Source organism: Nicotiana attenuata, unplaced genomic scaffold, assembly GCF_001879085.1.
Source record: "Nicotiana attenuata strain UT unplaced genomic scaffold, NIATTr2, whole genome shotgun sequence".
Lineage (NCBI taxonomy): Eukaryota > Viridiplantae > Streptophyta > Magnoliopsida > Solanales > Solanaceae > Nicotiana > Nicotiana attenuata.
In genome coordinates this window covers 14,388-41,869 of record NW_017675190.1, presented here as the reverse complement: position 1 = coordinate 41,869, position 27,482 = coordinate 14,388, and the positions used below count along the sequence as shown (strand labels likewise).

The following is a 27,482-nucleotide window of genomic DNA, read 5'->3' as shown; positions in this document are numbered from 1 at the left end:
GCTGGGTTATGGCGGGATAATCCTTTGTGTTAGATTCATGTGTTTTGGTCCTACAGTGTGATGAGTTCTTAGCATTGCGTTGTGGTGGTACTTGTTGAGTTTGCGGGACGGTTCTCTTGTTTGGGTCATTTTTCATGATTGAGTACATTTGAATTGTTGTATATTGATGCACGGCTTGCACGATTTGTGGCTTAGGGTTATATTGGTGTGACATGTAAATAGAATGGTTGTGTTTGATGAGATGGGGTCATTGGACCTAGAATGGGTACTATCAGATTTGATTACGGTGTATTTGGAGGAATAATATCGGGAGTCGGCTTAGTATTTGGCTTTGGGTTTTGTTTGATATGGGGTTGTTATCGGTGTCGAGTTGGTTATCGAGCAGTTATTGCGGTCGAAAATTATTGCTATGAGTATTTGAGTTATGTGGTATATCATGTGATTATATCTTGGGTTATGGTTATGGCTCGATACATCTTGTTCAAACTTATATAGTGTGTAGGTGCGAGATTCGGGTCTTGTAAGGAATTCTGGATGTGAAAATTGGATTCTAAGGTTTACGGTCTAAGGTTGGAGTAATGATCTTCAATTATGTTGTGTTGTCAGGCTTATATGGATTAGGGTGACGTGGGATCACCCCCGGGTATGTACATGTAAGGTTACACGGCGGTTTGATGGCCTTGGAACGACTCTTGGCACGTTCGAGGATGAACGTATATTTAAGTGGGGGAGAATGTAACGACCCGACCGGTTGTTTTGAGTATTTGCACTTTGCTCGGTTGTTTGAGTGCATGAGTAGCTCCGTATGATGTATTACGACTTGTGTGTATCGGCGGTTTTGGTTTTTCAGGTAATTTGGAACTGGTTTGGAAGAATGAATTTCATGATTGAAGCTTTAATGTTGGAAGAGCTGAACAAGTTTGACTTTTCAGTGTTTGACATCGGGTTGAAGATTTGATGGTTCCGTTAGATCCGGATAGTGATTTTGGACTCGGGCGTATGCCCGGATTTTCATTTGGATATTTCCAGAAGGTTTCGGCGCTAATTGGCGAAAGTTGAAAATTTAAAGGTTTAGAAAGTTCATAAGTTTGACCGAGGTTTGAATTTGAGGATATCGTCGGATTGTGGTTCCGGGAATTGGAATAACTTTGTTATGTCATTTGGGACTTGTGTGCAAATTTTGAGTTCATTCCAAGTTGATTGGATATGCTTCGGCGCAAATTTTTGGAAGTCGAAAGTTCATTAAGTTTGATTTGAGGTGCAATTCGTCGTTTCGATGTTGTTATGCATGATTTGAGGCCTCGAGTAGGTCCGTATTATGTTATGGGCTTGTTGGAATGTTCGAACGGGGTCCCGAGGGCCTCGGGTGAGTTTCGGATAGGTTTTGATTGTGTTGCGCTCGTTTTTTTTATGTTTCGACGTCGTTTCTTCAAGCATAAATGGTACCACATTAAGAAAATGAGCTCCAATTTCTGTTTTGATTGAAGCATTAGATCGCATCGTAGTTACGGAGCCATAGAAAAAATAATCGTCAAATTTGGATATCGTATGAGGAGTTTATGGTCATTTTACTAAGAATTGGGTTGCTAGATTTTTCAGTTAATGACAAAATTGCCACTGACTTCGTATTTAAAAATCAGCACTATTTTCAAATATTGAAACCAACATATCTCTTTCATTATAAGGTCAAAAAGAGTGATTCAAAAGCCTAACTTGACTGAATTTCACAAGGAATCCATTGGAGGCATCGAAAGCGAGTTTCGGGATCGCTTGGCACAAGAAACTAGGCAGAACAACTGGGCGAAAAATATTTAATATCGAGGGTTTGTTCATTTGGTCATATTTTGAGTTGGGGAGCTCCGATTTGGGCAATTTTGGAGGCGATTTTCACCACATGGATTGGGGTAAGTGTTCTATACTCGATTTTTGTTATATTTCATGAATCCATCTTCATTTTTGGCATTTGATTGATGATTTTAAAGTGAAATTTGCGGGATTTGTCTAAAATTTCAAAAAGTAAATTTTTGAGTTTTGAACACCGATTTGGAGTCGGATTTGAGTGAAACTAGTATGGTTGGACTTGTAAATGAATGGGTTGTCGGATTTTTTAAGTTTTGTCGGATTTCAAGGTGCGGGCCCGGGTTTAACTCTTTGGTTCACCTTGGAGTTTTGATTAATGATTCGACCTTTATCATTTGGAATTGTTTCTTTAGTTTCGAACCATTGTAGGTCGGTACGCGCAGGATGGAATTGTTGAGCATCGGTTGGCTTGCTCGGTATTGAATTTGGCTTGTTTGAGGTAAGTAACACTTCTAAACTTGATTCTGAGGGTATGAAACCCCGAATTACGTGTTATGTGATTGATGTTGAGGTGACGCGCATGATAGTGACGGGCGTGTGGGTATGCACTATGTGAATTGTGATTTAATTGATTCCAGGAAACTATGTAGCTATCTTATCTGAACACTTTTACTCTATGTGTTAGGGCACTTGAACTGTAATTTATACTAGAAATTATGTTTAGGCGATATGCTGGTATTATTGGGACCCACAATGGTCGTTCCTTACTGTTGAGTTACTTGTTTAATAACAGTTATGTACTCAATCACATTCATCTTTATGTAACATATCTCAGTCTTTGTTATCGTATGTTGTCACATCTTGTATAATTGATTAGGGCTACTTAGCATGTGTGCTGTGAACTCAGCATATTGGAGTGATTGATGAATGAGTAAGGTCGAGGGCCTGTTGTGAGAGATATTGATAGGATCGGGCTGCACGCCGCAACAGGCTTTATTGGTTCATGCCATGATTTAGCTTATTACAGCGCTTGGGCTAGATCGGCCCCTCCGGAGTCTGCACATCCACAATGGGCACAGTTGCTAGCAATTATTTACATTTGGGCTGAATCTGCCCTGGTCTATTTGCATTTGGGGCTGGATCTGCCCTGGTTTATTTGCATTGGGCTGGATCTGCCCTGGACCTATTATGTTTGGCCTGGATCTGCCCTGGGCTGGATTTGCCCTGTACAGTACTGGGTGACTGAGTGTCGAGCATGGTGAGTGAGAATACGAGATAGAGATTGAGTACTCTGAGAGTGTGAGTACATGAGTTCATCACTGAGATGCATTATATTTGACATGCGTACTTGAGATACAGGCATAGAGGTGCATTTCCTCACGCTACCCGATTTTGGTGACATTCATGGTTTATACTGCATATTGACATGTAGGCATAGAGAAGTTCTTTCCTCGTGCTATCTGAAAATGAACCATCTTATTTATTATTGAAAGGTTTTTGGAAAAATCACAGTTTTCAAACTTACTCATATGTTTTTTTTTTTTGTGTTTTCGGTGAAAGATTTGAGATATACTGTTATACTTGAAAAGCATACCTATTTTCTTTAAATGCGAACGAGTTGAGCATCTTATCTCTGAGTTATTTTCTTGTACCATTATTATTATATTATTATGAACTGTGGCTGGTTAGTGGAGTTGGACTCTGACCCTTGTCTCAGCTCATCACTACTTTCAACCTAAGGTTACATTTGTTACTTATTGAGTACATGGGGTCGATTGTACTCATACTACACTTTTGCACCTTGCGTGCAGATGTTGGATGTTGATGTTGCTGCGTACGACGGGAGTTGGATCTTAAGATGTACCTGCATTCCAGTTATGGATATCACTTGTCCTTGGTAGAACTAGATTCGAGTTCTGTTCATGTACATTTCAAATAGATGTTGTAATTATTTCAATTCAGACTTCTAAAATATCTGAATCTTAGAAGCTCATGATTTGTACTACCAGTCCTTGGGAATTCTTTGTATAATAGTTTAGTTGTATTATCATTTTTTCTCTTAATAAATATCATTTGAACTGGTTTATTGTTAACTGGCTTAACTAGCGGGTTGTAGGTGCCATCACGGCTAGTTGAATTTTGGGTCGTGACACCCTATTTTTTAATGGCGGACGAAGTAGGGAAAATATCAAATGCTCCATCGATGCATATAAAAGGCCCAAATTTGAAAGAAACATCACACACACATAAAAAAAGGAATTTCAACAAACTCTAATCAGAGTGTAAAATGCCACCTTACAAAAATACATAAACTGCCTATCAGATTCAATCTACTTATCCGTCTTTTCCCAAATCCAAACTTCTTTCATTTTTTGTCGATCCGGCTCAACAATATTACCTGCAGACCCATTGCTCGGGTCACTCTTTTTTGTGAAGTAAAAGGAGGTTGAGTTAACCGAGATTTTTTGTTGAGGTTCCAGCTCCAGATTCAATCGGATGTTTTAAAATTTTAAGGTAAAATTTGCACGGGGCGCCCTATTTGGTCGCCCCCATTTAACCTATACCCATTTTTTTAAAAACTTTTAACTTGTACCCACTTTTTAAATAACTTCAGCTCCCTTTCTCCTCCTCCTTCTCCTCCTTCGTTTTCTTCTTCTTCTTTCTTCTACTGTTGTTGGTGTTGCTATGGAACTTCAGTTCATGGGATGATTGCCATAAATATGTTTATCAGATTATTTAAAAATAAAATTATAAACTAATTATTTAAAGCGGCACCTAGATGATTAACTGAACAATCCTTAATTAGTTGCTGAACCTGAATAGTGAATGAAAGATTGAAATTTAGAAGAAAAATTGTAAATGGTTTGATGCTCCAGGCACAAACAGGATCAAAGGTTTTCGCCGTCGTTGGATTAATTTTGCATCTGTCGCTGTGCAGAAATTTTTACTTTGTTTCAGAAAGCCAATGAACAGTTTTGGTTCTAAAATTGAGCTCTGGTCTAACTATCCTTGTAGCAATGGTGCCTACGCGTGTATTGTATCCAATGTCGTGTTTCTGTAAGCAAATGTAGATTAGTGATGAACTAAATAACTTCTCCAGTTATAAAACAAAAACTTCAGCTCTAGAGTTGAAGTTCCCCAGTTATAAAACAAAAAAACTTCAGCTCTAGAGCTGAAGATCCCCAGTTATAAAACAAAAACTTCAGCTCTAGAGCTGAAGTTCCCCAGTTATAAAACAAAAACTTTAGCTCTAGAGCTGAAGTTCCCCAGTTACAAAGATAAAAACTTCAGCTCTAGAGCTGAAGTTCCCCAATTACAAATACAAAAACTTCAGCTCTAGAGCTGAACTTCAGGCCCGGCTACTAGAATGCTGAAGTTTTGTGTGATTGCCTTTGCTACTTCAGCCCCGTATGCTGAAGTTAAGCGAAAAGCGGGTACGCTTGCAATTTTTTTGCAAAGGGGGCACAAGTTAAAACGTGGCACAAAAAACGGGTATAGATGCAAATGCCCCAATTTTAAGGGAGTTTTGGGTCGCTTCTGGGAGGATACAGGTATAAGAAATCGAAGACCTACCGTTTTAAAGCTTGAAACTTTTAAATTTGAAATTTAACATTGAATTTTTATTGTTTGATTCGAAGTGGGTATTACAAATTATTATTTCAGTATCTTTGAGAAGTTCATACTTAATTTTAGATTCATTTAGAGATGATTTGAGGTGCTTGAAATCGAATTTTCGAAAACCCACCAATTATTGAGCTTGAAGCTCTTGAATCTGAAATTTCACCTTGAAGATTGTTGTTTGATTCGAAGTGGGTGCTATAAAATATTGTTATAGTTACTTTGAGAAGCTCATACTGAAATTTGGTTACATTTGGAGTTGTTTTGAAGTGCTTGAGATCGGATTTTTAAGCTGAAATTGAAGAAGAAACAAAATCACCTGAATAGTATACCGCAATAGTATACAATACACCATCAAAGTATACTACTAAATTTATATAGTTTACTTCAACGATATACAACTCTACTATAGTCTACTATGATAGCATAATATACTTTAGCTACATATTGTAATTTCAGTAAAGATATATTCAACAGTGGTGGATAATCAGAATTTCATTAATTTCCTCCCGCACTCTTCCTTTTGTTCCTACGTACAAAGAAATGCTTTTATGAGTTTCAAATGAAAAAAAAAAAGACAAGAAAGAATAAAAGCTGCTTATTTAGGATAAAAGAATATTGTTAATAATTTTTAAACTTTTACAAGTATTTTTTAAAGGATATTTTAAGAGAAAAAGATCTTCACGGTAAAAACATGAAACTACTCTATTTCTGCTAAAATCAAGTCACTTGAAGGAGACTTGGTTGGGTATTAAAAGTAAATAGAAAAATAGGTATGATCGGGTAGATAGTTTCAGCCGCGTGAGTATATAGTTAAGAATCCCCAAAAAAAGGCCCAAATTTGAGCTTGACTATAGAAGTCCAAAATTGCACGCATGTCCCCCTTGAGATTGGTCTTAACGGAATGTCCCCGCTTTTTATAGTTTTAGAGAAATGACCCTGTTTTTCACTTGAACTCCATAGTTCTTCAATATTTAAATCTTGAAATTTTTATTTAGAGGTGAAAAATATAAGGTTAATGATCCATTATTGTTAAAATCGTTCAAATGTTAATAATTTGTGCTTAAATTTTTAGTTCAAATACTAATTTATTGATTTACTGTAAAAAGCTCAAAACTATATTGTTGGACCTTAGAAAGTGTTGAAGAAGCCAAAGTGAGCCTTTTAATTTGATACTATTTGACTAAATTGGTGATTTAAGATTATTTGTGTTAGTATTTGAGAGTTTTGTTTCGAATTTGAGATAATTGAAACAGATTTGGGGTAGTTTGATCGAAATTGAAGGTGCAAATTTGAAGAACACTTTGTTAAAACCACCCAGAAAAACTATGACAATCGGGTAGACTTTGATGGACAACTTAACACATAGGTAGGAGTAAATATAGCTTAAACTCTATCAATCCAGTAGAAAAACCTCTAAAGATCAAAACAATACCAACTCGGTAGACTTCGATGAACAACTTGACAGATAGGTAAAGTAAATATGAATGAACTCTACCAATTCTTTACATAAATCCTGGTGAGCAATAATCATGTGGGTGTCTGAAAGTTATTTTTTAAATACTGCGAATTTTAGGGGGCAAGTGCTGAGATAGTCATTTTCAAAGATGCTATTTAGAAATTAGCCAATATTTATTTTGTCCTGAAATTTTAAACTAAAAATCTTAACTTCAGGACAATTTAGAACACTTTTATCCTGAAAAATTAAACCGAAAAACTGAAATCCAGGACGCACTGGCTAATTCTTAAATAGCATCCCTTTAGAGTGGCTACAGTGTGTCATTTCTACCCAATTTTAGGGAGATTCGGCTAAGACCAACTGTTACGGGCCATTCCTGTCAATCACCTATAGAAGTCTTGGTCCAAGCTTGTTCACTAAAGGGATTTTTACTCTCCTTAATCAAGTTTTAATTTAATTACATGGGCATATACAAATTAGTATTAATGAGTATCCCTTTATATCAGGAATTGATCAGAGAATCAGTTATTTCCCTCTCTCTCTCTCTCTCTCTCTCTCTCTCTCTCTCTCTCTCTCTCTCTCTCTCTCTCTCTCTCTCTCTCTCTCTCTCTCTCTCTCTCTCGTTATTTCCCCAATTTTTCTTTCTTTATTTTTCTATGCTTTTTATCCCTTTTTTCGTGGAATTTTAATATAAAGTTTTAACTTAGCAATTTTCTTTCATGTTTTACAATCGGTATTTGAATTAAAATTGTCAATCAATGAATTTTGAAGTTGTTCTGATTCTCCACCATTGACAGCCATTAAAATGCTTCAAAGCTTTGAATTCGAATTTGTATTTTCAAAAACTATTGTTAGTTTGGATTGGTTATTGTTGCAAACAATTGAGAATATTCTTTGGAGTTTGTAGCTCAATTTTGAGGGTGTTTGGTGAATATTATACTTGATTTTGGCTGAATTACAGATTGAAACTCGAAAAAGAAGAATAATAACATATGACATATAATATACTTACGAAATTGTATTAAAATTGTATGTAAATTGTATTGAAGTTGTATTATGTTGTGTGTGTGTGTGTGTGTGTATATATATATATATATATATATTATTATATATATTATTTGAATATTGTATGAAAGTTAAAACATAGTGGTATAATGTATGGATCGCTGTATAAAATGTGTATTTAAGTTATATATACCTTTTTTTTTTACATAAAATTGTTGATACATTTTAAGAGAGGAAATTTTGATTGGAATTTCAAAGAGGAAGAAGAACACACCACTTACAAAATACACACAAAAGAAAAATTGCTTAGAATTTGTATTTAAGTTGTATGATGTTGTAGTTTTATTAAACTGGGTAAAAATAATGTATGAAAGTCGTAGATAAGTTATAAATAAGTTTTATACTATATAATTAGTTATATAATATACGTTTTTAGTTTATATGTTGTTGTAGATGCATCAAATTTGTATCAAATTTATACAATTCTTATTTTTAATTTGTATATTGTTGTACCTTACAAATTTGTATGTTGCTGCTGTCACTTAAAATATCGTTTATCGTGTGAAGTTTTTTTTTATTTCATTAGTAAGTGGTAGAATAAAATAAAAATAACATTCTCGCGCGATGATGTTTTTGAATAACTAAATAATGTGTAATTAATAGATCAAAAAATTTAACCAAAGACTAACAAAGAATTATATGCAATACAATTAATTAGCTTTGTCATTCTTTTGAATTTTGCATGCATTATTCAAACATAATACAGTTAATTCTTTTCATAGGAAAAATAATATAATTGAGAAAGCAAGAATGAAATGCAGAGACAGAGTGCTAACAACGTATAGCTCAAGAACAAGCTTCATGTTGGAAGAAAATGAAAAAACACAAAAGAAAAGAACAAAATAATGAGGAGGAAAAAGAAGTGAATATACTTATTAAAAAAAGGGGGAATCTATAATAGAGAAAATGTTAAGAATTAAAAAGATTTGAACGTTGTTTGAGTATATCACAAAAACTCAGGTAAGAGCAACTCAACCCCCCAGAATTGAGGGAGAAAAATAAGGAAAAGGAGAGGAGAGAAAAAAAAAAAAGGGAAAAGGGTGTAATTGAATCCCTTAATTTAAGGCACTAATTATGAATTGTATATAATTTGTAAGTAATCCTTGTTTAGGGTGGGTAATATATACAATGGTAGGCCTCGAAATAGCATATTAGCATTCCTATTGCAGCTATGGTTTATCATACACGGATAGAGAGAAATATGCGTAGATTTCAGAGGCAAAAGACTGATACCAAAAAGAGAATACGAGATATTGTCCTTCAACTACATATCAAAGGACAACAGAAGGCGAAATGGAAGATCTTAGAAGGTGTAAATAGTTTTCCTCTATGAATAGTTGGCACTCAATAGTATAAGTAGTAGAGGGACTATTGAAATGTACATAACAATTTTGGTTATTGTTCTTGAGTCTAGCTCTTTAGTCCAAAGGGGTTAGAGGAGATGTAATTATCTTTACTGGTTGAATAAAATCTTTTGATATTTGACCCAAAAAAAATATAAAACTAGGACAATTTTGATAAATAAGTTTCAAACATTCTATAGGAAGAAAAAAAACCGTTGAAAGATTTGGTCCAAATATATCCAGGATGCGTTGTAGGCCCAATATAGGCTGAATCAAATTGGTAGAAATAGCGTGGATTACCACTTTTTAATATGGTATTTAGTTTTTATCCATATTTTTAATGTTGAGCAAAAATAACCACTACTCTATTAAAAAGTAATACGAAAAGAGGTTTTTACCCTTTCTTCATAAGTGCTGTGTAAATATTAAGGACACGGTGTCCTTAACATTTACACTGCACACATGAAGTTAATGACGCCATGTCTTTAACATTTACACTGCACATATGAAGTTAAGGACTTGACTGGACACTTTTGTCCTTAATATTTGCAGCATGCACGAAGTTAAGGACACCATGTCCTTAATATTTACACAACACTCATAAAATAAAGGACACTATGTCCTTAATATTTATACTGCATATATGAAGTTAAGGACATGAGGTCCTAAAGTTTGACAACAAAAGGTGCAAATACAAGTTAAGGACATTATATCCTTACCATTTACACTGCACACATGAAGTTAAGGAGGCCATGTCCTTAACATTTACACTGCACATATGAAGTTAAGGACATGAAAGGACACTTTGTCCATAATATTTACACAGCATTCATGAAGTTAAGAACACCATGTCCTTAATATTTACACAACACCCACGTCTAGCACAAGGGTATTTCTGTCCTGGCGGATAAAAATTTATTAAGCACTGGCTAAAAAATAAATATATTATAAACGGTGTGGCTAAAGAGTAAAGACATCTTTAATTAGTGACTAACTGTGCACTTCCCCACCAAATTGCGTCTCCAGGCCCATTCCCGTTCTTGGGAATTTCCTGCGGCCCGACGGTTCCTCCCGGCTGGAAACAGTGACCCGACTGAAGTATCTATGGACTATGAAGCGGAAGAAATTAGCCAAAATGATTTAACTTTTATTCACTTAGGAGTCGTTTAGTTTGGGTTTAAGGAGATTTCATCTCTCTTCAAATTAAGCATTAATTTGCACAATGTTCAGTAGTTATTTTTGTTTCTGTTCATGCATATTATATCCATAAGCCATGCAGAAATTTCTATATCACTTTATTGGGGATATAAAAATATAGAATAAGAATGCGAGTATTAATAATATATGATTGATACACAAGCAAGACAAAATAAACCCTCATAATTGTAACAAAAATATATTTTGCTCAAAAGATAAACACACTTTTATGTTGTACATTGTATATCAGGTTGCAATATATCAAACAAAATATGCAACAAGAAATAATTCTTACATGACTAATCATTGTATTCCTGCATAATTTATCTCTATATCAAACAACCTGATATCATCAAAAAGAAGTAATACAACAAAATCACTAAAACGTCAATATTAGTACCAAAATTTCTTCAAATCTTTAGTAATCTACATATTCACGGACTCAGCTAAGCATCCTTGTGGCTAAGAAAAGTGGAAGATGGATAGGCCTTTTATGGCTGGTCTTTTAAAGGGGCCGTCTAGTAACTTTGGTAAGATGTCTATGAAAATAATGGGATTTTCCAAGGTATTATTAGAACTAGGGGTGTACAAAAGAAACCGACAAACCGCACCATCCCGATAATTCGAGTCAAACCGAGAAAAAAAACCCGACTATAGTTTGGTTTGGTGTTGGAAAAAAAACCCGACCATAATTGGTTTGGTTTGGTTTTAACTAAACAAGTCAAACCGAAACCAAACCAACCCGACATTTCATATATAGAAATTTTAGATATATTTAATATATAAATATATTTATTTGTATGTAATTTATAAATATTTCTTAAACTTTTTCATAATTTTATTTTTTAAGGTATTATTTCAAGGTTGGACTTAGAACTTTTGAATGTTCCAATAAGTTTTATACCATTAATATTAGTAACTTAAATAATGCTAACAAAAGACATTTGACTCAATATTACGAACGGCAATGTATTGAATATCTATTTTTTGTTTTGCAATAAATTAGATAAAAATGCATAACCTGTTTTTATTTTTTCTTTAGCGTTTAGTCATGTAATTAATGCTCCCTTATTAGTCTACTTATTTTAGCATAACTTAGTACTTTTAGATTATGTTTATTTTTATTATGGCCTTTTAATTAGCAATATTTATATTACATAATCTTATTGTCTTTATTGTTTAATATTTTAGGATAATGCCATGAGACATCTCATGTTTTGTATTATTTTCTTGAAAAATACCTTATATAGTTGTATCTTACTAGGATTAAAGAAAAATTTTGAGCACAAGTTATATGTTTTGTTCTACGAAGATTTTACCGGAAAAAAACTTGAATAACCCGAAAACCCGAGAAAATCCGAGATTGAAAACCCGAGTTTTATTGGTTTGGTTTGATCTATAGATTTAATAACCCGACACAATTGGTTTGGTTTGTTAATGGTAAAATCCAAACCAACCCGACCTATGTACATCCCTAGTATTAATAATGCTGAGATTATTTCTTGTCGACTATTGGTGCATTAAAAATAATATGTATTGCATTATTTTTCTTAAAAATTATTTGTTAATAACAATACACCCCATGGTATTGTTGGAAAAGATTGTAAATGGAAGTTCTATCTTTATACATGCTTATTCATGTATTAAAGGTATTGCTAATCATGGGCGAGGCTAAGTTATGATAAGAGTGGTCAATTGACCACCCTTCATCAGAAAATTACACTGTATATATAGATAAAATATTAAATTTTAAAGGTATATAACATGTATTGAACACCCTTTTTCGGGTTCTTTTTAATTCTTTTAAATTTGAACACCCTTAAAAATATTTTCGGCTTCGCCACTGTTGCTAATGCATGGTTTGCTATGTATAAGATAATACTGAATAGAGTGTATCTATAATACAAGTATTAGTTATACATAGGTTAAAAATACTACTATGAAACAATGATTAATAATATCGAAGCTAATATATGTATTATTTCCCGAATACATCCTACTAAACCACCCCTTATAGTTTAGTGGTAATTGTAGTAGTTTTCTGAGGAGTAGGTGTGAGTTTGGTTTTTGCTGTATTCCTGTTACGTATGCGAACAAAGTCCTGCATTAGTAGTTTAAAGAGCGGGAAATACATATAAGGTGTAGGATATCCTTAATGGTATAAAATCTTTTTGGAGAAGAACACACGAATCTTGATTAAAGCGGATAATATCACACTATGTTAAGAATATTTGGTGGCAGAATTTGCCAAAAACTTTCCTTTTCTTACTTTCTCCTCTCATGTAATAGAATCAGGTTTTTAAGAAAACAATTCGCTATCTTTGCAATTACTAACAATGTTAACTTGATACAAGGTGTTGTGCAACACTTAATTTTGCTAAAGTATTAGACCAAAAAGGTACTATGAAACACTTATATTTGCACAGAGTATAAGAGCAGTCTGTTATAGTCAAATAATTCTCAATTTAGTGAGACTTCTTCAGTACAATATATTTTAGATGGATATCGAATCGAAAGTATAATTAAGCATTAGCCGATAAGTAATAGGAAATATGACACTGTATAGCTAAAAATAATAGCCAAAAAAATAATATAAAATTTATATATTTTTTGTGTGTGTATATATATATATATATATATATATATATATACATTCTGTATGTTATATACAAAAATTAGTACAAATTTTATACACTTTTTGGGCTACCAAATATAAATAGCTTTTGGCGTGGGCTAAAAGTAATAATATCCCTAACTAATACTCTAGTATATTTTTGTTGTAAGAAAACAAAATGGAAAAACAAAAAAGTTAAATGTGAACTGTTCACAAGAACAAGGAAAGGAATCAGGACATGATAAAAGTCGAATTGGCGTCCCTATCAAGTATTCGGTAATGAAAATGGTCTCATAACATAAAAGATATGCGTTGAAATATATCCAGTTTCAATAACTTAATAGTCATTTGATTAATATAGTTTCGTCATAATCATGGCTATTGATGAAATAAGTTTTAAAAGAAAACATGAAATGAATTAGGCAAAGATCACTTTTAATTCGCGGCTGAAACTGTTTATATTCGGTAGACGACGTAAAAATACAAAAAAATTGTATATTCTACATAAATATATGTATATATATACAGAAATATATTTTTCGGCTATTATTTTGATAGCGGCTATGCAATGTCATTTTCTCAATAAATTAGTCGGTGTAAAGTGCATTGCCTGGGATACTTAAAATCTGAACGTAAAGTTTGAATATGACTTTATTATAAGACTAAGATTTGGGTATTTTCTAGGAATACAATAACGAATTTCAGCTGGATGCCTGAACGTTATTCATCAATGTAGAAGCAATCATACTTAGTGAATAAGTTTTGACCTTTGTATAGTACTTGGAAACTTGTATTTCACTTCCTTAAAGTACCAGTTGACGAAAAGGAATAAGAAAAAAGCACTATAGCATAAAAGAAAACAAAATGTTTTTTGCTAATTCGTGTACAGAATGTTCAGAATGTGTATAGAATTTGCCAATTCACGTAGGATTCTTTCGTACCAAAAGCTTAATATTCTTCAAAAAGATTGACTAAAACCAATGTCTACCCTGATTGTTTATTAGATTCCACCTATAGTAAAAGATATAACTTATAATGTAATTAACCCCCCACCCCCCAACCCACCCGCAAAAAGGGAAAAAAGCTTAACTTTCCGAGGTCATTTGGTTCGAAAATAAGTTATATCGGGATAATAGTATGAGGATCGAAGATTAAATAATGACGGGATTGTTTTGTAGATATACTTTTATTATTGATTCATTTAACCAAAAATAAAATATGTGAATTTTATACTAGATAAACTTTTATTTTCGATGTTAAGCTTAGTTTTCTTAAAAAGACTTTGGGAGAAAGTTATGAAGAAGAGAGCATATGTCATTCAGTTGTTTTATCGCAGAATTGTTATCCCCAATGCATGTGGTATAAAAATAATATCACATATTTCTACAGATTCATAGTGCAACATGTGTAGAATGTTCCTACCAAAAGGATTACTGTTAAACATATTGCATCAGTTTCAGGGCAAACGAAAGGTAGCAACTAAAATTATCTGCCCAACTCCAGAAGCACAAAACAGACAATGATGTGGAAGCTACGTTAGCAAATGCTAAAATTTATGTATGGTTAATATTCCAATGAAAAACATCATATGTGAACTCAGAAAGTAAGGAATATGGTTCACAGAATGCCATCAGAAAAGTTCTGAGCATAGCGAAGAAATCAAAATGCATCAATGAGATCGTTTTGACTCATAATAAGTGGTTTTAAGCATATAAAAAAGAAAAAGAATCAAATATATAGGTGGTTTGAGTACCAATGTTACTGTCAAGTAGAAACTATATCCAGGTTGCCATGTCTAATTCAGTTATTGACAGTGAGAAGAAGAACTTCAATAAAGGAAATAAGCCAAAACCAGAACTAGAAAACACCTATAGATGCTGTAGAATCAAAAGGTATCGAGACAGAAGCTAAAATAGTGAAAAGAAATGAGGCATGCCAAAGATTCATGTGGAAGCTATGACCTTTTGGTCAGTGGTATAGGAGTTAGGAGATGCTGATTTGAAGCTTAGAATTCCCAGTTTCAGAAACTAGACCCTACTGTTGAATCCGGATGTTGCTATGAATTCTTATCGACCAAATATTAATCCCTTTCGAACATAAATAGTTTTATACTAATACCATGCTAATCTATGTATCTAATGAGTTCTTTGTGAAAATTTGGTCCCTAGCAAATGAGGATATGAGGATTCCGGGATATTTTATCCTACCTTAAGTATGACGTAGAAACTAGCTCAAACATCTTCTGATCAGCCAAAATCCTACTTCAACACCATAATCAGTCCAAACCCCTTCAAAGATAATCTTATAATGCACTGATCAGTGTATTCACAAAGACATATTGATAGTGGTAGCACTAAAAAAGGGACAGCCCGGTGCACAAAGCATCCTGCGTGAACGCAGGATCCGAGGAAGGGTTGCACCCCAAGGGGTGTTAATGTAGGCAGTCTATCCTGATGCAAGCATCAGTGGCTGATTCCATGGCTTGAACCCGTGACCTATAGGTCACACAGAGACAACTTAACCGTTGCTCCAAGGCTCTCCTTCTTTGATAGTGGTAGCACTAGAGGAGTCAAATAGATATGAGAGCTTCATATAATGTTCTACGTAGAAGCAAATGGAAAAGTAAATGCAACTGATAATCTATAGCAGGGGAAAGGAACAAAGACATGAACCAATGAGATTCTTATTTCATATTGTCTTCTGGAGTAGGCAAACAGGAAAGCAGAGTTTGATAAGTAATCCTCGAAAAGGCTATAGCAGGGGAAATAAACAAAGACATAAACTTATAAGTTGAAAGCATAATTAGAAATGCAATCCTCCAAAAAGCATTTTCAGCAGTAAACTGCTAGAACAGAAGTGCACCAGCATAATAAATTAGAATTTAGAGCACATGGCTATCCAACCAAACAGAAGAACATAGGCCAACAGCTTTCGGCACCTATAACAACCTTAGTTTCATCTTTACTTTATCAAATGATGGCTGAAAGGATCAGTCTTTCCCTTCCGAGAAATGATATTACAGCAAGATTTGCTAAACCAACAAGTTTTGTTCAGTTTATCAGGCAGGGGGGGAGGGGAGAAGAAGGAAAATTAAACCGTAGAAGGCAGCTCATTTGACAAAATTGTCATTGAAGTATGATCAATGAACTACGCGTAAATCCAAACTGATAAGCCACATATATTCTCAGTATTCATTCTGTTCTAGTTATGCTTATTGCATTCCAATAGTTGGAAGCAATGATGCCAATTAAAAGATACAGATGTTCTTTGCATTTAAATGAAATAATGTAACAACTTGAATCATATAGTAACAGCAATTAGGCAGTTACTACCAAAACAAAACAATAACAATATGAAGAACAAAGATCAAATCTTTATACTTTCTTTTCAAATCATAGAATGAGTTTAGAAGTTAAACCATCAAAATAAAAATTAATTTTTATGTGTCCATTCTGCTCTATTTAGGCACATTTCACTCCAATAATTAAAACAATGCTGCCAACCAACAGATCACACTTTGCATTCAAATAAAATGTTGTAACGAACCTAACAATTTGATCAATCATACAACCACAACAATTTGAAGGAGAGCCTTGGCGTAACTGGTGAAGTTGCTGCCATGTGACCAGGAGGTCACGATTTCGAGCCGTGAAAACAGCCTCTTGCAAAAATGCATGGTAAGGTTACGTACAATAGACCCGTGTGGTCCGGTCTTACCCTGGATCCCGCGCATAGCGGGAGCTTAGTGCACCGGGCTGCCCTTTATACAACTACAGCAATTACTACCAAAACCCAACAATAACAAGAAGAACAAAGACTCAATTTTTATACTTCTTTTCAAATCATAGATTGAGTTCAGACGTTAAACCATCAAAATACAAACAAATACACAGAAAACCCTCTAATTCTTCCAACAATTTCATACAAACTGAGGGAAAAGTATACAAGCCAAATAGTCTACTTCTTCTTGGTAGCTTTCTTCTTCTTAGGAGGAAGAATAATCTCTCCTTTGAGGGTAGGAATTTGCATAATCTGTGATAACCCACTAAACTTCTTCCTGAACTTTTCAACCTGGTCAGCATCCACAAGTAGCGCCGAACGACTACCTAAGTAAAAAGGATGATTACCTGACCAAACATCAACTGTGTACTCATTCTTAGTCCCGCCTGTTGTCATCACCTGCTCTCCGTTACAGTAAACCTTAGCATTGTCGTAGAATTGCGGGTGTATATCCTTCTTCCTGCAGCTCCACCTCATCTGATTGCTCCCTATTCCCACCTGCAAAATTCAAATTTTCAAATATCGTAATCTCAATTATAAACTAGTTTAATTTGATTATTAGTTGCTAATATAAAATTTTGATAGGAGAGTACCTTTTTGAGGGAGAGTGGAGGAGGAGAGGCATTTTTTTGGAGGAAAGTGTTGGAGAGAGTGAGCGCCATTGTTGGGTATTCCAGAAAATGAATGAGAGATGGAGAAAGGAGCAATGGATTAGAATGCTTATCTGAGATTACTGGGCTGGCTAATGTAATGGGCCACATATTTACCTAGTTGGGCCATTACTGGATCAACTTCGGCTTTTTTTAACATTTAGACCTGCCACAAACTATTTACGTCTGGTAGCCAAAAAATTATATAAAATTTGTATAGTTTTGTATATAACAAACAGAATGTGTATATGTGTGTGTGTGTCTATATATACAAAAAAACATATATTTTTCGACTATTATTTTGAGAGCGGCTATACGTGTCTTTTTCCCATCCACACTTTTCTATAAACTGGATCACTTAAAAGACTGGCCTGCAAAACATTGCAAAAATATAACACTTTTAGGGGTAATCTTTAATTTTTGACCCCCGCTTGCCCAAGAACAGAACTTGAAGTTCAAAAGCTAAAAATGTATCCTATGGGGCATCCGAGAGACAACACATTATTTTTCCTGCTTAATCTATAGGTAAAAACATGTAAACTTACTTCACTAGTTGTGTATTTAATTATGGCTCAATGTCATAATTAGTTGCTTATTTTCCCAAGAAAGGAACTTAAAATAAGGTGTTATGCTTACGGCATAATAAGGATTCAAGTTAATTATGCTAATTGCTTAAAAAAAATTATGTTATCAATATATTTTAACCAGTTATCACTGAAGGCGAGAATTATCAATATATTTTAATCCATAACAAAGCACTAGAATACTGTCTCTGATAAATAACATGTTAAGCAAGTTCCTAAAAAACATGATGTAACTTTTTTTCCACGTATAACTAAATAAAGGCTAAAATCTACTTCACTCCAATCTTTCTCAGGTGTTAGCATTTTGACATTATTGATTCTACTCTCTTCAATTTCCATGATTAATCTTGTCCCTTGCTCTCCTCCACTTCTCTACATTCACTAGCCTTGCATACATTTTTCTAATCTTGTTAAGCCTTTGGGACTGCTGCAGTATTATTTCAGAAACAGAAGGACTTTCACTCAAAATAATCTCATATCCATCTCTATATGAATCCATTCCTTCAGATAATAGTTGCCAGAATAAGCCGCCGGCCGCCGCGCCACCACCTTTAGCTGACCAATATATACTGGAATAAACAGTGTTGAAGACTATGTCTCTTTGTTCAGGTGTAAAACCAACACCTTTGTATGTTTTACCAAACTCAGCAAATATTAGAGGTTTCTTGAGAATTGATTGAGCATCTTGAATATGCACTTTGAGCCAATCGTTTAGGAAATTAAGTTGGGCTTCATCATCTTGCCCAGTCAACCTACATGAAATATCATGTGAATTGTAAAATTTCATGAAAGAAATGTATTTGGTATGACATAAGTCATTTTTCAGAAAATATTTTCCACTAATCAACTTTGGCGCAACTGGTAAAGTTGATGTCATGTGACTAGGAGGTCATGGGTTCGAGCCGTGAAAACAACCTCTTGCATAAATGCAGGGTAAGGCGTACAATAGACAGTTATGGTCCCGCCATCTCGCCCTTCCTCGGACCCGGCCCATAGCGGAACTTAGTGCACTGGGCAGCCTTTTATTTTCCACTGACCAGCCAAACACTAGGAAATATTTTCTTTGCAGGAAAATATTTTTTATAAAAAATGACTTTGTCGTACTAAACATGCCAAAAAACAAAAACTAAGAGAGGCTATTTGGATAAATACCATTGATCAGGGTATGAGTGAACAGTGACAAAATCAATTTCTGGAATTTGATTATTTGCAATGAAATCTGTTCCAACAAGAAAGTTTGGATTATATTGCTGCTTCTGAGCATCTGAATGTCCATAAAATCCTTCCAGTCCAGCTTCTACTAGGTGATTATTGTCGATGGATTTAATGTATGAAGCCATTTCTGTAATCCAAGTCTGTAAAACAAGTACAACTGATTAATTCACTTTCACTCTTAATCATGGAAATTAGTACCAAAAATTGAATCCTACATTACAACTAACAAAGTCACAACTAAATTGTAATATCCGCCCTGAGGTAGATCTACACATAATATGCAACAGTAGGGGTGCACTCACTGACCATTCTCGGAACTAGGGATCTTTACATAAATAGCCGGCCAGATTCATTATTTTACTTTTTCTAGCATAGATTACACTAATTATATGCGGTTATACTCATATATGGATTAGATAACAGTAATTTTTAGTTTAAGCAGTTGGTTGGAACAGTCGGAGGTAGAGTGTTGGGACCGGGTTCGGCTGAACCCAGTAACTTTGATTCGAACCCTGTGTTTGTCTTACAAAATGCATTGAATATGTATAAATGATTAATTTAAACCCAGTAACTTTTAACGACTAGAATCCCGAACCCATAAGCTTAAAATCCTGGCTCCGCCTCTGGATTGGAAGGCTATTTATGTTAAATAATTCAACTATACTAGTTAAAAGTCTTTAAAGTTTACCCCAAGTCAAGCACACTGTCACAAAAGATGGTACTACCATTATGTGAAAACTGATTCACTACCTAATTCAGAGAGGGGCCAAATAGGTAAGGATTCAGTGCCTAATCCTACTAAGCTATCACAAGAAAAACAGGACTTTCCACTAAAGTTTACCAACTTCTAACTGCCACAATGAGAGGCTGAAAATAACACTTGATTTTGGCATGAAGTTATCTTCATAATTATGTGGATGGACAGGACAATACAATACAACACATAATCATAGTAAAAGTTGAATCTTTCAGTAAACTCAGTGCATTAACCATTTCTAACCTTATTAATAATAGACTTATCTGTGAATTATATATATCTAACACAGGAGATTATGTGAAATTTTTAGGCAAAATGAAGAAACATGGGATTTAAAATTGTTATTTTCTAAGGCAAAAAGAAGAAAGAAGTGTCATTACCTGGATAGTAATTCCTGATGGATCTGAAGGACATCTGGGCTCATTCATAAGCTCCCAAGCCATTATTGTGGGATCATCTTTGTATGCAACTCCAGTTATGCTGTTTCTTCTTGTTAAAACTGCCTATTTTAGAAATAAATATTATTGATGGAAAAAAAAACCATATTTTTAATACTTTTAACATAATGGTTAGCTTTGGTTAGTCAAAAAACAATATGTTGTCGTTACATGTATGGAAAGTACAACTCTTAAACAGAGTCGCATGTACATATGTCACGTTTCACCGGAATAATAAAGCAGACTACTCGCTATAACAGGTTAAATTATAGTAATAATTAAAAAAAAATTACATTGTGAATGCGTTACATTTAATTATAAAAAAGGCTTTTCTGCCATCTTTTTTATTGAAGAAAGGTAAAGAAAACACAGTAAAATTTGCATACTATACCTTAATGTGGTTTTTGAAGTAGCCCTTAACAACATTGTTTGAAAAGAAATCATCCTCTGATTGTAAGGATTCACCCTGACTTTTTGCCCATTCCACATATTGTTTCCTTCCTCCAAAATCCTTATAGTTGTTAACCAAGCTCAAGATTAGCTTAATCCCATTTTTCCCAGCTTCAGATATGGCAAAATCCAAACCCTTCCAAAAATTTTAAAAAAATATCAGACCTCATTAACTCAGAGAATAACACATAATTACAGCCAGTGAGCTTTTATCGTACGGGTTCAACTGAACTCAATATTTCGATCATAAATTTATATGTAAAAAATCACGAAATCTCAATAAATATTAGATTCTGAACTCATAATTCCAAAAGTATGTAAATTTGCGTACTGAGAATTGAAACCATCAAAATTTAAATCCTGAATTCACACAACATTCTTATTGCCCGAAAAAAAAAAAAAAAAGAACCCCAAGAAATTCTCAGACAAACAACAACAACAACAACAATAATAATCCAGTAAAGTAGTGTGTACGCAGACCTTACCCCTAACTTGGAGGAGTAGAGAGGTTGTTTCTGCCGGACCCTCGGCAAAATTCTCAGACAAAAATATTAGAAAAAGAAAAGAAAAAAATACCTGAAACATTTTTTCATTGTAGGATCCAGGATAGTATTGAAGAGGTGAATATCCACCATCACTAAAAGCCCAAGTTCTTCCAACAGTAAGGCCATGGTTTGCAGCTTCTTGAAGAGCAGAAGAAACTTTATCTCTTTGGGATGAATCAGAGGCAATATACATAAGCCAATAAGCATTGAATCCATTTGCATAAAATGGACTCTCATTTAACATGAAATGCACATCTTTTGTTGTTATAAATCCATCCCTTACCATAGCTGCTCTAACATGTAAAAACAAGTAGAGGAACAGGAAAAAAAGACCCCATATCTTCATCTTCCTAAATTAATGTCAGAAAATTTAAGATTATGTCTCTCTTTTTCTCTCTCTCTAGTGACTCAAGGAAAGAACTTAAAATGATCAGTTTCAAACAGAGAAGGGAAAGTCCATAAAAGTTAACTTCAGGCTGTTCATATACTTGTGTACGTGCCGTCAGATCTCTCTATAACAGCATCCTTATATAACAGTCTTTTTTTATAAAAGTTAGATTTTTTTCGGAACCGATTTTTTATGTTATGTTATAATATATGTCTTCTAACACTTCACTATGACAAACGTGACTGTTATGGAAAGGTTTGACTTTATGCCGTTTGACAGTTTCTTGACTATTTGATCCCATTTTTTATTTTCTTAATTTTCACTCTCCGCAAAGTATCTTGAATCTATATTCTTTTCTTTACCATTAATGAAAGTTAAAATATATTAATTGTAGTTTATTTTGTTTCACAAAGTAATTATGCGGATCTTAATAAAACCATAGAAATTGCGTAATGGGTATAACAGTTGGGAAAAAAATGACATGGAAATTTTCAAGAAGAGCTTCTATTTGCACGTTACAATCATAAATGTTATGGACAATAATGATTTTGGACTACTCTTTTGGTAAAACGAAATGACTTCCTTTTTCTTCCGTGTTTTTTACAGAATAGTTTCTTCTTGTAAATGGTAAAACAGATTTTCACCGAACCAAAAATGGTAAGCTGTGCTATAAAACCTAAAGGAGCCCTGTTCTCATTAATAATAATAATAATAATAATGGCTTATAAATATCTCATCGTATTCATTGAAATGAAGGCATAACGTACCATTTCATAATGCTTCTTGTTGTTGGCTCAATGCCATATCGTGATGATCAAGATTAATATCTTTCTCTCTTATTTTTTCTTGTTCTTTTCTTTCTTTTAAAACTTATTCTAATTTGGGATAAGCCGGCAAAATAGAGGGTAAGTGAAAGGGGAAAAATAAAAAGATTTTTATAAATGGATTCTGCTCGAGCATTAGTCTAGTTTATCAAACTCTTTGTTCTCTCTGAAATGGTAAAATTGTGGTTCAATTTTGGAATCAAAATGTTGAGTTCTTTTTTGTTATCTTGCTAAAGGTGTTTTTGTATTCTAGGTAGAAGTTTGGTAGTGAAAAAAGAATTACTAGAAGTCATGATTCTTTCATTTATTACCCAAATAATCAAAATGTTTTGGGGTAAGTTAATCTAACACAACCAAGATACTAGAAAAGTATGGAAAAGTGGGTAGGTTAACAATTAATCATCCCATGCGCCAATGCTTTGGCCAAAAATCACGGCAAAAAAAAAAAAAAAAAACTAAAATTTAACTAAACAAATTATCACACAAATCACGGATATACTAAGTTAATGTCCATTTAGTTTAGAAAAAGTTCTCAGAAAAGTTGACCAAATACTGAGACAATAAATCTTTCGCATTACAAGGGTCAAATTTATTATTTCGGTGAGTTTAGACCGTAATTTTTCAGTAGATTTTCAAAACAATTAATATAAATGTTCTTTGAAGGCATATGTTATTCCAAAAAAAATAATCTAAACACAGGATCTCTTCAAATATATTTCAAACTTAAAGCTTCTTCAGTTGTATAATTTAAGTGAACTTTTGACCACTACTTTATTTTGACTGTATCTCACTGTTTGACCTTCATTAGATTATATTGATTAAGGTACTATATTGTAATATTGTTCCCTGTTAGCTTAATTTGGGAACTGGGATCTTAGTGGATTAAAACCAGATCCTTGATACATGCTTCCAATTTCCAGATCGAGAAAGTGGAAATAAATAAACTACGAAAGGTTATAAGAACAAGTTATCTTTTGCGTGTCTTCTGATTATCATATTTTATTTCATTGTCTCATTTTTTTTTCATAATAGAATTTGATAATCCCCGTGAGAAGCAATCATCAAGCAACCAACCAACACGGGTTGCGGTCGAGTGATAAGTACTCTTTTATCCTTAACCAGAGCTCCCGGGCTTCTTTATACCCAGAGTTGCTAGCTGAACAACAATTTTTTCCCTTTTGCTAAAGCCATTATGTTAGGACCGAAATAATCAAGTGTCATGCGGAAATTAGCAAAGCAAACCTTCAACGACGATAAATCAGACAACAAAGAGAAATATACTAAAAAGAGACACAAACATTTAACGTGGTTCGGTCAATTGACCTACGTCCACAGCGGAGATGAGCAATCCACTATAATAAAAGAGAATACAAAATATCGAGAGAACAACCTCACGAAGAGGCAAACACAAGTGACACACTAACACTTGTCCCGTAAAGTTCTCCCCCTAAACACGACTCTCAAGCCCCATATGGCTATATTGTGGATGCTCCTGAATGAGAAGGACGGATCTTCAATTAATAAAACCCCTAATCTTTTCCTACAAGAAAAGGGACCAGCCAAATATGGAAGAATTATATTTTCCTTCTAGGAAAAGAAAAATCCAATTATGATAATATGTTGTCCAATCATTCATGAGATAGGAAAATCAATTATGATAAGAAAATCAGAACAAATACCTAACACATTCAATACTGGCCATACTAATTCGGGCTCGCGCCATAAAAAGTCTATTATGAAGGTTTGGTATACTCCACAAAAGAAGACGGCTCGAACTCGAGATTTCTAATCAAATTACCACAACGCTTTAGGGGTAATAAAAAAAAACTACTAATACTGACTAGAGAATAAGGACAATAAATTTGGAGAATCCTCACGAGTGTCAAAGATAGGTCACGGGGTGCTTATGAGTTCCGAGGAAGGTTGCCATATAATGACAATATACTTCTGCAGGTTTATGCCAAACTTCAAATTAGGGTCGATATTGTTTTTTACCAAACCTCTGAACAAATGATGATCAGGACGGCAAGTGCGTTGAAATTGGTTTTTTTTTTTTTTTTGGTCCACTATTTCTAGTAGTATCCATTAGAATCTTTATGCATGCACAAAAGGCCAGAGCCTAAAAAAAATTTGTATGCATAGTACATGCACCAAGTGCAATAATTAACTTTAGTTTAACAAGAACTAGTGGAAATTAAATTACTTAGGTTTTGGTTTACATTTTTAATTAATCATAAAGTTTTAATATGACTTATAGAATATATTTTCTTGTTTTTGATTTTTTATAAAATATGATGCTATTATACTTGAGTATAAAAGTGAATAATCATTAAAAATAATTTCTTATTGACAAAGGAATTGAACTCTTAATCTGGTCAGACTATTTGCACTCTTTCACTACTAGAAATCCGGTAAAAAGCAACCACAAAAAGCGACCAAAGTTGGTCGCTTATAGGCCTAAAAGCGACCAAAAAGCGACCAAACATGCCTGGTCGCAATATAGCTGGTCCCTTTATTTTAGGGACCAAAGTTAGTCGCTAATTAGCGACCAACTTTGGTCTCTAAGGTAAAGGACCAAATATTCCAGGTAAAGACTATAGCGACCAGCTTTGGTCGCTTTATTATTTTAATAATATAATTTTGGCGACCAAAGTTGGTCTCTAAATGNAGGGATTGGAGCCCTAATGTTGGCTAAAGGGAAAAATGCTCAACTCAGGGATTGGAGCCATAATGTTGGCTAAAGGGAAAAATGCTCAACTCAGGGATTAGAGCCCTAATGTTGGCTAAGGGAAAGATGCTCAACTCAGGGATTGGAGCCCTAATGTTGGCTAAAGGGAAAAATACTCAACACAGCGATTGGAGCCCTAATGTTGGCTAAGGGTAAAAACGCCCAACTCAGGGATTGGAGCCCTAATGTTGGATAAAAGGTAAAAAGCTCAACTCAGGGATTGGAGACCTAATGTTGGCAAAAGTCAACTAGGGAATGGAGGCCCAATGTCTAAAAGGCCCAACTCAGGGATTGGAGCCCTAATGTTGGATAAAAGGTAAAAAGCTCAACTCAGGGATTGGAGACCTAATGTTGGCAAAAGGCGACTAGGGAATGGAGGTCCTATGTCTAAAAAGGCACAACTCAGGGATTGGAGCCCTAACGTTGGCAAAGCATAAAAGATTGATATTGGGATTCTAAACGATCAATTTTTGAATTTTCTTCTTCTTTTCTTCTTTTTTTTTCATTTTTAATAGGATGCAGGAAAGAACTTGGAGGAAACTTCCCTTTTTGGATTGATTATTTTTTGCAAAGCTGTTTCAGCACCTGCGCATTTCTTTTCCTTTTGCTGCACCTGCTTTTGCGCGATTGCCTGGATTGCACCTGTTTCAATTTTCAAACAGAGAACAATTGTAATTTGAAATGGTGGTTGGTTTTGTGGCCTTGATTGCTTGATCCCGGCCTAGCTTCTGTCGAGAACCTCTGCTGCTTGCTGGTTTTGAAGATTAACCTCTCTTTCAAGCCGAAGGACTCAACTTTTAAGATTTCATGACGACTCGCCTGTGTGGGGCTTCGACCTTTTTAACTTTATTCGGCCTTTAAGACCTTTGTCCTTGACTTTTCTTTTTCTCTTTCACCAACTTTGATTTCAAAGCATCCGCCATCATGGCCAGTCGGGATTGACTTGATGCACTCGCTGAGGCTGGCTACTTTTCTTTAGCTTTTGTTAGGGAGAGCCCTGTAATGCCAGTCCTGCCACCTTTTCTTTGTATTAATTTCGGTAACAGAGTTAGACCGAAAGGGATTTCAAGGAAAAAGTAGAAAAAGGCAAGAAAACGAATTTAAAGAGAAGCGTCTCTTTCGAGGAGAAAAGAAGGACTTATTAGGGGTGCATGCAGGCTTCAAATAGACTTGACATGCTTCTTGGACTGGATGCCTGACCCCGCACAAACTTTCCACACTTCTTATAAACTCATTGACCCATGATTCAGATCCAGGGAATCTTGCCAGGACTCTTTCAATGGTGGGAGATGTCTTCTCTTTGGCCGACGGTGCCCTTTGCGGGTTTTCACCAGTCGAACTCTCTCATTTCTCTTCTCATCGTCGCCCAATAGTGCTCTTTACGAGTTTTCACTACGCGGACTCTCTCATTTTCAATTTCTCTACTCACTGTCGCCTTATAGTGCCCGTAGGTTTTCACCGATAAGACTCTCTCATTTTATTTCTCTCAATTTGATTGCATCAGATTCCAACAATGATGTTTTCAATTCTCACGCCTTTGCCAATTGATCGGAAGGACTTGGACAAGGTTTTTTGGGTAAAAAGAATCTTGGATGGAATTACAACTTTGGAACCATTCTGGTGGGCTCATTGCCGAGCCATTATATCATCTGCCCCAGTTGCACTTTTTGGGGAAATTGGGATTTTTGTTTTGGTGTAACTGAACCCCTGAGAGAGGCTGCCTACGTATCCTTTCGGATTAAGTCATACGTAGTTCAGGGAAATATTTGTTTTGGTTGTTTTTTTTTTGTTTTTGTTTTGTTTTGTTTTTCTTCTTCTTCGTTTTTTGTTTTTCTTTTTTCCATTTCTTTTTCTCTTTTTTTTCTCTTTTTTTTGTTTTCCTTTTTTCTTTCTTCTTCTTTTTTTTTGTTTTTTTTTTGTTTTTTCTAATTAGTTACTTTCCGGGTTTCCTAAAGTAGGGTCAATTCAAAGTAAGAGTTAACCGGCTTCAAATGGGTTCGCAAACGGTTGATAATGTTTGGGTAGTCG

At 34.5% G+C, this 27,482-nt stretch overlaps 2 protein-coding genes across 2 annotated transcripts; both read right to left on the bottom strand.

Annotated features, from left to right (window-relative positions):
* Window positions 1-16,895: 16,895 nt before the first annotated feature.
* On the bottom strand, window positions 16,896-17,584 carry LOC109219788 (50S ribosomal protein L31, chloroplastic). The gene is made up of 2 exons (XM_019384259.1): window positions 17,470-17,584; window positions 16,896-17,374 (listed from the first exon to the last, which is right to left on the bottom strand). Exons 1-2 carry the CDS (start codon window positions 17,536-17,538, stop codon window positions 17,054-17,056), a joined length of 390 nt encoding a protein of 129 aa, XP_019239804.1. The 5' UTR covers window positions 17,539-17,584; the 3' UTR covers window positions 16,896-17,053.
* A 669-nt stretch (window positions 17,585-18,253) lies between these two features.
* On the bottom strand, window positions 18,254-22,001 carry LOC109219787 (mannan endo-1,4-beta-mannosidase 7-like). The gene is made up of 5 exons (XM_019384258.1): window positions 21,546-22,001; window positions 20,911-21,105; window positions 20,463-20,585; window positions 19,263-19,465; window positions 18,254-18,862 (listed from the first exon to the last, which is right to left on the bottom strand). The coding sequence occupies exons 1-5, from the start codon at window positions 21,858-21,860 to the stop codon at window positions 18,439-18,441; spliced, it is 1,260 nt and encodes a 419-aa protein (XP_019239803.1). The 5' UTR covers window positions 21,861-22,001; the 3' UTR covers window positions 18,254-18,438.
* Window positions 22,002-27,482: the final 5,481 nt, after the last annotated feature.

Excerpts from the sequence above, each read along its gene's own strand:
- LOC109219788 (XM_019384259.1), bottom strand. The coding sequence starts at position 17,538 with ATGGCGCTCACTCTCTCCAACACTTTCCTCCAAAAAAATGCCTCTCCT. Across the intron at positions 17,375-17,469 it reads CTCCACTCTCCCTCAAAAAG|GTGGGAATAGGGAGCAATCA; the intron begins GTACTCTCCTAT and ends TGAATTTTGCAG.
- LOC109219787 (XM_019384258.1), bottom strand. The coding sequence starts at position 21,860 with ATGAAGATATGGGGTCTTTTTTTCCTGTTCCTCTACTTGTTTTTACAT. Across the intron at positions 21,106-21,545 it reads ACAATGAAAAAATGTTTCAG|GGTTTGGATTTTGCCATATC; the intron begins GTATTTTTTTCT and ends AATTTTTGGAAG. Across the intron at positions 19,466-20,462 it reads CATCAGGAATTACTATCCAG|ACTTGGATTACAGAAATGGC; the intron begins GTAATGACACTT and ends CTTGTTTTACAG.